This window comes from Canis lupus, chromosome 13 (genome assembly GCF_011100685.1).
Source record: "Canis lupus familiaris isolate Mischka breed German Shepherd chromosome 13, alternate assembly UU_Cfam_GSD_1.0, whole genome shotgun sequence".
Taxonomy (NCBI): Eukaryota; Metazoa; Chordata; class Mammalia; order Carnivora; family Canidae; genus Canis; species Canis lupus.
This window is the reverse complement of record NC_049234.1, coordinates 61,019,012-61,031,232: the sequence shown is the minus strand read 5'-3', so window position 1 is coordinate 61,031,232 and position 12,221 is coordinate 61,019,012. Positions and strand designations below refer to the sequence as shown.

Below are 12,221 nucleotides of genomic sequence, written 5' to 3'. Positions count from 1 at the left end.
GTCCTGTCCAAAAGCTCAGAGTTTTGTTTATTTGTTTGTTTGTTAGTTTGTTTGCTTTTTGACACTCATTAATGACAAAAACTTACAAAATATCCTGTAGTGATTCAGTTTTCTATTGAGGCATCTCAAATGAAAATCATTTCATGGGTTTATAATTCTGAAAGCTGTTACTAGATGATCAAACACAAGGTCTGCCTTAATGCTATCAAATTAAACCATGGCAACTGATACATCTAGTATCCATCTGTTTCAAATTCCAATTTCATGTTTGAGTTTATATAATAACTGAAAGCAATCAGAATATGTATATATTAGGTATATCATATATAATATGTATATTTAAATATGGTAGCTTGGTTAATTGAGGACTTGGAGAAAAAGTTGACGTAAGATACAGTTGGGACCTTCAAAGACTTTATTTTTTAAATTAAATTAAATTAATTAATTAATTAATTTATTTATTTATTTTTTCCTTCAAAGGCTTTAAATGAATTTCTTTTTCTCTTCAGTTTCTGTTCTGGGCACAACAAATGTCACATATTTGATTTGAAAACTTTATTATCTAGGAAATAAAGTTGAGAACCCCTATTTAAACATTCGTAATGTACTCCTACTTGAAATTATCATTAATCTTCTTGGTTTAATATTATACAGTAAATATAAAATAAAGAATAATTGCATCAATCATGGCTTTTGGGGGGATACTTTGGAAGAAAATAGGGTAATCTGTCTAGTGCAGCATTTGAATTTCAGACTCCAACCGCAGTTGTGATTGTTTTTAGTTTGTTAGCTACCTCGAGTGTTATTTTAAGAAAGCAGAAGCGCCATCATTTGCACATTCCTTATAGATCACACACCTTAACCCTGACTTTTTAGCTTCAGTTTCTCAAAAAGAAGTGAAGTCATGATGAAGAACTATTTGCTTTTCTGGGGATTCCTAGCCATTTTTGTTAAGGCTGTTCTTGTGACAGGTATGTGGTATTTTGAAAATTAACCCACATAAAAGGAAAAATATAACACAGATCTGCTCTTCAGATTTAAACATTTGTGTTTGTGCTTTGGTTAGCTAGCTAGCTGGCTACTTTTTCTAACATTCCTTAATCTTTATATGGGCAGTGATCTTTTGTAGAGAAGATTCATTGTAATTCTTTTTATTCTTTTTTTTTCTCTTATTCATTTGCCTACTATAACTTAGAAAATATGTATTTCTGGATAAGTATTGATAGCTATACTTATATAAATACTCATATTGAATCTTGAAAGTAAGTAATCCTCTCCTTGAGTTTCTTAAATAAATATTTTGGAGAAATGAAGTAATAATTACTATACTACAATATGGAATGCATTGGGATTTTACTTCCCTAGAGACTGATATTAGTTCTAATAACTTTCCTGGATTTGAGCCTACAGATTTATTATGTAAACTTTAACAATGTTTAATGTTACACAGGTTGCCTATGACTTGATGGCATAACTTTGGTTATTTTGTTTGTTAACCTTTCAAACTAATGTAGAAAATGGAATACACTCTGAATATGTAGTAATTTTCACCGAGAAGGGTAATGAGTTAGAAGTGATATAATTTGGCCTGATTGTTTCTAACACTTACTGAGCTTACTATTCTTATTTCAGAACAGGGTATGATGTAATTAAGAATAGTCATTTTACATATATTTTAAACTAATGTAGCATTAGAAATAATAAATTTCTAATAATATTTAAACACAATGATAGTATTAAAACATGTACAGTATTTATAATTATACATAATAAATACATGTTTATGAACATGTTTATATACCTAAAATATATATAAAAGATCTATCATTTTTTGAGTACATACTATTTTCCAGGCATTATGCTTACTGCTTTACATGTACTATTCCATTTAATTCTCACAATAACCATTTGAGGATAGGTACTATTAATATTTCTAACATATAGTTGAGTCCACTGTGATTTAAAGAGATGAAATAACTTACCTACAGTCACACAGTAAACATGTGGTAGGTAGAACCCAGGCTATTGGACCCTATAGCCCACACTCCTAACTTCTGTCCTATTTTGCCTGTATTGAAGAATCACCTTTTAGTAAACTCATTATGTTCATATCAAGTATGTGTTGTTAAGTATATTTTCTTATTTGTTTGAACTAAATTAAATTTAACAATATTTACTGAGCACCTGGTATATGTCTCAGGTACTCTTGGATAAAGCAAGGCACAATCTATAACAACAGATTTATTTGGAAAAATATTGCCTGTCAGTGAGAACGTTAGAATTTTCTAAGTCCTGGTGAATTAACTGTATTTGTACATTTTCTGGTAGATATATTAGGCTGCCTAATATTTTTATGTAATAACAGTAAATAGTAATAAAAAGTGATAGCTATTTCCTAGGTTTCTGGTAAGAAAATAAGTTATATGCTATAAGTAAAATACAGCAATTTTCTATTTAAGACTTAATAGTCAAGTCTCATACTCAGTCTGTATTTTTGGTCAGGCATTACACATTCGTTTGTGTTTTATTGAGAAAAACATTTAACAAAATAAGATGAAATTGGAGAGGGAGACAAACCATGAGAGACTCTTAACTATAGGAAACAAACTGAAGGTTGCTAGAGGGTGGGGGATGGGGTAACTGGGTGATGGGCATTAAGGAGGGCACTTGAAAAAATGAACACTGAGTATTATGTGCAACCGATGAATCACTAAACTCTATCTTTGAAACTAATAAAACACTATATGCTAATTAATTGAATTTAAATTAAAAAAAACATTTAGGAATATAGGAGTAGCGAAGAGAATACAATTTAAGTCATCTCATTCTTTTCAAAATGTTAGGAAGAGTTATATTATTATCTTGGATTGAATTCCTGATGTTTCTTTTCCAATACTATACACTTTTATCAGAAGATGTATTAAAAAGTTATGAATAATGCCATAATAATGCTTGTAAAGTACTTCCAACAATTAGAAGACAAAACAATGGTCTAAAGTGTTTTTGTAATGACTGATATCATTGGGACTGAAATACTGTAATTAGGTCCTTTCTGCTCTGGGACACCTCTGAAATAAGTAGACTTCCTGTTACAATTATATATATCCTGATCATTTAACCTTTATAACTTGGATTAATGTGCTAAATATTTTTTTAAGTTGAGGCTTGATGGGAGGAAATTTTAAAGGTCATTTAGTTAAAATTATAGAAATAAAAAACATATTTAGTGGGTTAATTTTATGGTATTGTGTTATAAGTTTTTTTGTTTAAGTACCCTACATTGAGTAAAAGCTCACATTAGTAAATTCTATCAAATTCAGCATTCTAGTTGGGAAATTGTACTATAGTTTTACAGGATGTTACCACTGGGAAAAACTGGGTAAAATGTACTTGGGTTCTCTCTCTAGTATTTATTATGACTGCATATGAATTTACAGTGATCTAAAAATAAAAAGTTTAATTTAAAAACAAAATAGAACAAAAATGTATCAAACATCATTATTATTGTTTGTTTTTGCAAATTTATAGCACTTTACATCTATCTATGCCATATCTTTAAAAATAATTCTTATAAGAAATATTCATAAATATAGCACTTATTATTTTATTTGATTGAATCCTTATGCAATAATAACCTGATAGTTATGAAAAAGAAGAATATAATCAAGTTTGGGAAAATTATAGTGGAGAATATTTAAAGGTCTCACAAAGTAGGCTTATATTGGGGAAGTTGGTAGCTGTTTTATTTATTTTTTGTCTGTTTTTTTTAATACATGAGAGACATAGAATGAGAGAGACAGAGAGAGGCAGAGGGAGAAGCAGGATCCCTGCGGGGGGCTGATGCAGGACCCGATCCCAGGACCTCAGGATCATGACCTGAGCCAAAGGTAGATGCTCAAACATTGAGCCACCCAGGTGCCCCCAAATGAGCCTGTTCTTAACTTTTTTTTTTTTTAAGATTTTATTTATTTATTCATGAGACACATACACACACACACACAGAGGCAGAGACACAGGCAGAGGGAGAAGCAGGCTCGATGCAAGGAGCCCGACGTTGGACTTGACCCCGGGTCTCCAGGATCACACCCCAGGCTGAAGGCAGCACTAAACTGCTGAGCCACCCAGGCTGCCCACCACCCCCACTTCTTTTTTTCCTGTTCCTAACTCTTATTCAATCTAAGGAGAAAAAAGTGTGTAAGTGGGAGTTCAAGAAGGATGTTACACTTCAAACTGGGACTTAAAAATCTGATGTTATTTTTTGTTCATTTTTGAATAATTACTTTGGCCTGAGAGAAATCTAGTCTATTATTTTGTCATTTGGCACTGATTTTTACAAGGCTACATTAATTCAGAACGCTGGGCTTCTGTTAAAAGCATTAGGTGAAAACTAGCCCAGGTTCCCACAGACTGGTGTAAGGGAAAAAGAAAACAATTTGTTTGGAGGGCATTTGGATTTCCTTCATGATGCTGTGAGATTCCACTTAGCATTTTAGATTAGGAAAGAGAACAAAAATGGAGAAATCTGGGGACTCCTGGATGGCTCAGCGGTTGAGCTTTTGCCATCAGCTCAGAGTGTGATCCCAGGGTCCTGGGGTTGAGCCTCACTTCGGGCTCCTTGCATGGAGCCTGCTTCTCCCTCTGCCTATGTCTCTGTCTCTGTTTCTCATGAATAAATAAATAAAATCTTAAAAAAAAGGGGGGGGGGAAGAAAGCTGAAACTGATCATAAGACTTAATTTTTCTACTGAAAAAAGATAAATTAACTCAATAAAACTATATGAATAGGCCTTTCTCCCCTTTCTTCTTAATATGTTTTGTCTTTCAAGCCCAAGATGAAGAAGAAAGGACTGTTCTTGTTGACAACAAATGTCAGTGTGCCCGGATTACTTCCAGGATCATCCCTTCTCCCGATGATCCTAATGAAGACATTGTGGAGAGAAACATCAGAATTATGTACGTGGCACTTTAAATTTCTTTTTTCTTCATGTTGTAAGCAGAGATACTTTCTGATATTAGTCATTGTTTGAACGCAATACGTATGTCTCCTTTCCTTTTCTTTCTTTAGAGAGCACACACGTGAGAGAGTGGGGTGGGGAGAGGGGCAGAGGGAAGAGAGACTCTTAAGCAGGCTCCATGCCCAGCCTGGTGCTCTTTGGGGGGCTCTATCTCACAGCCCTGAGATCATAACCTGAGCCGAAATCAAGAGTGAGCCACTTAACCAACTGAGCCGCCCAGGTGCCCCGCTACTCCTCTTTTTGATATGTAGCACTTACATGAACCTGTTAGATAATTATCTATGTATGTATATGTACACATAGACTTTATGTGAGAATTTTTTTAAAAGATTTTATTTATTTATTCATGAGAGAGAGAGAGGCAGAGACACAGGCAGAGGGAGAAGCAGGCTTCATGCAGGGAACCCGACGTGGGACTGTATCCCAGGTCTCCAGGATCACGCCCTGGGCTGAAGGCAGCACTAAACCACTGAGCCACCCACGCTGCCAAATATGCAAGAATTAAATATGCTAAATGGACAAAATTAAATATGCTAATAGACAAAAGCATCTAGGACAGTGTTTGAAAACCCATAGTAGACACTCATATGTGTTTATCCTTCTCATTACTTAAAGCCTTTTCTGATATTACTAGAGCCTTTACAATCTAATGAAGAATAAATCCATTCACTCATTCATTCATTTGGCAAACATTTATTGAGTTCTACTGAATTCCACTGAGGATTGGAGCTGATACAACAATTTATATAAAACACAGTCCATGCCATGAAATAATTTACAGTCTAATAGGGAACTTTAAATAATTTAAAAGGCAATTACAATACAGTATTGTAAATGCTATGGCAGGAATAAGCACACGATGTTATAGGAGACTAAAGAGGGGCACCTGGTCCAATCCTGGAGGGTGAAGGGAGAGTGGCACTGGGAGTCAGGCAGGGGTGTTTGGAATAAGTAGTGGAAGACGCTTTTAGCTGGTTGAGTGGGAGTTAACTGGGTAAATGTGTGTGCGGAATGACAGGGTTGCTAGTTGAGGCAGATCATTCCAGGAAAAGGAAATGGTTGCTGTGCGGGTTTTATGAGATCATCACATAACATGCTTTCCCTAGTTCCAGGCACACTGTAAGTACTTAGTTAATGTTAGAACTCTTATCGTTTTTGTTATTGTTAAGACTTCGAGATGGGAAAAGCATGGTAAATTTGTGGAATTGCAAGTGATTGTTTATAGCTGGCATGTAAAGAGGATGGTATGGGGAGAGATGGGGTTGGAGAGGTGGAGGCATATCCTGAAGTGCCTTCTATGCCATCAAAGGGCTATTCTGTTTTCTTTGTGGAAACACTGTTAAGCCGAGAATATCAGGCTTGTAGTTTAGAGGCCATTTTGGCAATAATGTGACTAATACGTTGGAGGGGTCAAGACTAAAGGAGTGTATTGCTACAATCTAGGAGAGAAATGGCGGTGTCTTGAACCAAGTGCACAGATTAACAAGAATCCGGATCAGTTGAACTGTGAGATGGATTAGATACAGATCATCACGGGGTGGGGGGAACTCAGGGATGGTATCTAAGGTTTTGGCTTGATATCTATGTAGATAGTACTGCTAAATCCCTCTTCACGTTTTCCTTTGTGCCATTTGGTAGGGAGGGGTGCATGTGTGGAGGAATGATGACATATATGAAAAAATGTAAAAATTAATGAAATCACCTCAACTAGTTAATAAGTGTTACTTAATTTTTCATGGAACATCACCAAATCAAGAGGTCTCGAGTCCAGTTACAGCTTTACTATTTAGTTGTGTGAACTTGGGTAGGTCATTGAGATCTCTGGCTTATAATTTCTGCATTCCAAAAATACGGATAATAATATCTGTCCATTTATTCCAGAAATATTGAACATATTCTACACACCACACATCTAGAAAGGCACTGAAAACCCTTAAGTGGTTTTGCCTCAAAGAATTTATGTAGTCTGGGGAAGCAACTTCTCTGTAGACAAGCAACTATGATATGGCATTTGTTATAATAAAGATATGTGAACTTCAGTGAAACAGAAGAGGAAGGAGTTTGTTCAGGAGTGAGAATGGATCATTATATAGAGGGTAAATCTTGAGCTGGTTTTTGAAGGAAAAGTAGGGATTTGCCAGGAGAGCAATGATCATTGACAGAGGAGTTTCTTTGAGGTTTATTTTGAATGAGAAATGTTTCAAATATGGCAAATTACTGTGAAATCTGAGCAGTAGTATTACTGTGGAGTGCTTTTAGAGTGTTTAGAGTGCTAAATGTACTAAATTCCTGATGAAATAGTAGGTACTGTCTCAGCAATATACTTATTACCAAAAATAGCAATCTGCTTGTTTCATTATTTCTTTTTCTTTTTTCTTTTTTTTTAGTGTTCCTCTGAACAATAGGGAGAATATCTCTGATCCCACCTCACCAGTGAGAACGAAATTTGTGTACCATTTGTCTGACCTGTAAGAGATTTTCCTTCATGCTAATATAGATATAGAAGTTAATAACTTTAAATTTGTTAGTAGGAATGTTTCTGAAAATATGGGGTGCAAACATTTACCAATACAATTTGAGATTTTGAATACATTAATTTCTATGTTAATTATTAGATATCATAAATTTATGACTTTATCACATAAAAATTAGCTATAAATTCATTCTAAATAAGACATTATTGCCATTAGTACAGGAAGGGCCAGTTTGTCTTAATAGTAAAATAATTGGATTTCAGACATATTAACATGTAGATTTTCTTTAGAAGCTATGGAATCCAACAGCAAACAATTTCTTTTTCCTAAAGATATTCTGCTTTCCTTGTCACCATAGAGAATTTGTTTAATCCCAGTATACAGGTGGAAACAAACCTAACAGAATAGGAGTTGTTGTATGGTATAGACAAAACAATCATATTATCATAGCATTAATTGCATTGTTTACTTTCAACTAACTTTTATATGTTAAAGATTGAAAAATCCTATAAACTATTCTGTATTGGAGAGTAGCTGAGGTCTGAAAGAAGTTATGTTTTGTCCGTTGTCAGATCTAGCTGATTTTGGATAGGAATGAACAGTCACTCAGATTCTGAGGCAACATTTGATGGGGATTGTCTAATGAATGTATTTATTTTTCAGCTGTAAAAAATGTGATCTTGTAGAAGTGGAGCTGGATAATCAAGTAGTTATTGCCTCGCAGAGCAATTTATGTGATGAAGACACTGAGACCTGCTACACTTATGACAGAAACAAATGCTACACAAATCGGGTCCCAATTATGTATGGCGGTCAGACCAAGATGGTGGAAACAGCCTTGACTCCGGATTCCTGCTACCCTGACTAATTTACGTCATTGCTAACTGCACGGCTCCTTTTCTTAAAAGGCTCTTCATTTTGGCCCAGAAAGCTAATATATTTACTACCAATGAATTTGAAACCGTGGTGTTTTTTTGATACTATAAAACTACCCCCAGTAGAATAGTAACATTATTATTTTTACTGAAATTACATCTCAACTGTATGTTCTCACTCTAATATTGAAATCTCTCATACTTAAACTCAAAGAGTAAAGATCAGAAGATATAACTAAATATCACTTTTTTTTTTTTTTTGGCCTTGCCTTGGAGAGCCAGAGCTTTTGCACCTTCCACACTATTCTCTTTCTAAAATGTATCACTGTGTAGAGAAAACATATGTAAATATAGGTCAGTTACATATCTTCATTAGAGAAATAATAATTGGAAAACATATTTTGGGAATTCGCAAATAATTTAAAATAGGATGTCCATTTAAGAAACTGATGAGCTGAAAGTGACGTAATTAAGTTGATAATAGAAAAATATCTATTGACATAGCACAGGTTTGGTGGCAGATGATACAAACTGTTTTTGATAATCAAGGTAGTATAAGAAATACCCATTGGAAATAATCTATGTTGTAACTGAATCTAATGAAATATGTATAAAAATATGTATTCTCTAACACAGCTTAATTAAATAGATTCATAAGCATATACCTGTGTGAAATAATTTATTGAAAAGTTTACTCGTATTAACTTTGTTGTATATAAGTTAAAATATAAATTATTACTGATGAACAGTTTGTAAGTATGAAATAATTAGGCATTAATCACTGAATTCATACACATACATATTTGAAATAGCTTTGTAATTTAAACTTTAAAAGGCAAGGTCCCTCTTGACAAACATAGTGTTGATCATGGCACAGAAGAGTTCTTAGGGCAGAAAGCCAAGACCAATTGATGTATATACCCAAGGGTTCTGTGGAACGTAAATGCTTACTCTGGATTTAAAATAATAGGAGGCTGATTAGTAAAAGTCAGTTTCCTGAAGAGGCATTGTTCTGTTTTCTCTCTTTTTTTAATGGTAACAGTAAATTTACATAACTTCCACTGTATTCATACTGATTATTCAGTGTTAGGTTTTTGTTTTTGTTTTGTCTTAGGGATAAAGCTGGGACACTCTAGTATCAGTAGGAATCATAGTTTTGATGTACTAAAGACACACCATTCTTGACTAATCTAGTGTGTGGTTTTAGCCACGTTTTTGAATTTTATTTAATCAGTAAACATTGATTAAATATTTATCACATGTAAGGAACTGTACTACATTTTTTGGTGATTAAGCTGTGATAAGTGCCCTCAAAACAGTCAACACTACTCACTCTCCAGACATCTGCTCAGTTGTAATCTTCTCATGAAGCTCACCCTGTTTTTAAAAACTGCAAACCTCATTTCTTTATCCTGGTTTATTTCTCCCCATGTACTAGTGGACTCTATAATTTACTTATTTATCATTTTACAGCCTCTCTCCTCCACTAGGGTATAAGGTCCATAAAGGTGGACATTTTTATTTTGCCCAGTGATGTGTCCCCAGCACCCAGCACACTGTCTGGTATACTGAGATGCTCAATACATATTTGTCAAATGAATGAACACGAATACAGCTTACTTGAGAAGACAAGACATATGCATAAATAACGACAGTCATTTGCCAGAATCTCATAAAGGCAAACAGCGTTCAAGATGTTATGAGAATTTATGGGTGACTTCCTGTTGGGGAATGTGACTGAAAACAGATGTGATCACTGATAGACCTGTGAGCTAGATGTAGGCACTCAGAGTCTTCTCCCCCCTTCCCCTGTCTTTGGAATGTGGGTTCCCCTAGGCTTTCTTGCTTCTTGGGGAGTCTGCCCCGACATCGCCTTGAGATAGTGATGTGGTGTTGAAAACACCTGGATGGTATAGGGGAATAAGCCCAGTTAAGACCTCTTTATAAACTTTTAAGATTCGATGGATGGTTTTGGGGATTTGTTTTCTTGCTGCTGCACAAGGCAAGGCTTGTATGTGAATTCCCTTTGCTATTATTAAAATTGCCACCAACCAACATGGAATGGCCTGCTTCTTTCTTGAGTCTCTCTGATCTCTATGTCAAGGGGCTGCTTTCAGATTATACCAGAAAAGTTCCCGGAAGGCTTGTGAACCTGCATTTCTGCCCTCCCCTACCCCCAGTTTTATTGAGATATTACTGACATACAACACTGTGTAAATTAAAATGTACAGCATAATGACTATTGTGAAATGATTACCACGATAGGTTTGGGTAACATCCGTCACCTCTTACAGTTACAAAAATATTTTTTCTCTCTATGAGAGCTTTTAGGGGAAGGCTCTTTTTGAAGAGGCTCCTCAGCTCTTTCCCCATCCTTGTTTTAGTTTTTCTGCACACTCAATAGAAAACATTTTTGGCTACTGTGGACATTGCTGCCATAGGAGACTCTTAACCAAAGGAAACAATTTTGACTGGTTCACTTGTTTAGTAAGTGGTGATAAAAACTGAATCACTGCTATGGTTTTAACAAATATTGATAGAGGCTTTTTGGCAGTCATTTATTCCCACTATAACATTTTCTTAACAACTCATGCAGCATTTTGAGGTTAATGTGACCAATGCATTGACCTCTCAAAAGTCAACTATTTTTTGTACTTTCTGTTCTTTCTTTTTAATTTGAATTAAATGGATATTTTTAAAAGATAGGCATAGTGAATATTATTGGTGAGAATGTTTTCCTTCTGCACAGTTCTTGACAAGTTAGCCATTTAAGCGAACCAGTAGAGAAAAATTACATTGACATTAGGAATAATGTTTCTTGGTACCAAGGCCTCAGAAGCCAGTAGACCCAAGCCAAGTGGTTAGTTTTTACTTTAAGACTATTGTCATTTCTAATTGTTTTATATTACTCGATATTAAAAATGAATAATAATTACAGTTCTGCAATCACAAATATACCAATGTACACACATTCATAATCAGATATGCATGGACTCCCTAACCTAGAAGCAGTGGGATAGGAAAATTAACCTTTGATATATTTCCCAGGTCTCGGCTTCTCGGTAGCAGTGTAGTATATGGGTAAATCCCTGGCCAATACAGACTATACTTGGTGACTAAATGACAGGTCATTAATGGCAAGTTCATTGAAAAATGGGAATAAAAATAACTATCTTACAGGGTTTTTTTTTTTTTTTTTTTTTTTTTAAGATTTTATGTATTTATTCATGAGAGACACACAGAGGCAGAGACACCGGTAGAGGGAGAAGCAGGCTCCATGCAGGGAGCAGGATGCAGGACTGGATCCCAGGACCCGGGGGTCACACCCTGAGCCAAAGGCAGACGGTCAATTGCTGAGCCACCCAGGTGCCCCCAATCTTACGTTTTTTTTCTACAAAAGACTCAATATACATTATGTATGTCAGTACAGCTGTTGTAGCTGTTGTAGCAGTTACCAGCCTGTAAATTACGATTGCTTTTGTGTCTGAATTGTTTTTTGGCTCTTCTTTCTGCCCAGGCAACAAATCAGGGACTAATGTAAACATGTATTAGATCAGTGATTCTCGAGGGGGAGGAGCAAGACGGTGGAAGAGCAGGGTCTCCAAATCACCTGTCTCCACCAAATTACCTAGAAAACCTTCAAGTTATCCTGAAAATCTATCAATTCGGCCTGAGATTTAAAGAGAGACCAGCTGGAATGCTCCAGTGAGAAGAGTTCGCGCTTCTATCAAGGTAGGAAGACGGGGAAAAAGAAGTAAAGACACAAAGGCCTCCAAGGGGGAGGGGCCCGCGAGGAGCCGGGCTGAGGCCGGGGCGAGTGTCCCCAGGACAGGAGAGCCCCGACCCGGAGACGCAGGA

At 35.5% G+C, this 12,221-nt stretch overlaps 1 protein-coding gene across 1 annotated transcript; it reads left to right on the top strand.

The window, feature by feature from the left end:
* Window positions 1-810: 810 nt before the first annotated feature.
* On the top strand, window positions 811-9,025 carry JCHAIN (joining chain of multimeric IgA and IgM). Its single transcript, XM_038556270.1, has 4 exons — window positions 811-971; window positions 4,826-4,952; window positions 7,402-7,482; window positions 8,152-9,025. Exons 1-4 carry the CDS (start codon window positions 905-907, stop codon window positions 8,354-8,356), a joined length of 480 nt encoding a protein of 159 aa, XP_038412198.1. The 5' UTR covers window positions 811-904; the 3' UTR covers window positions 8,357-9,025.
* Window positions 9,026-12,221: the final 3,196 nt, after the last annotated feature.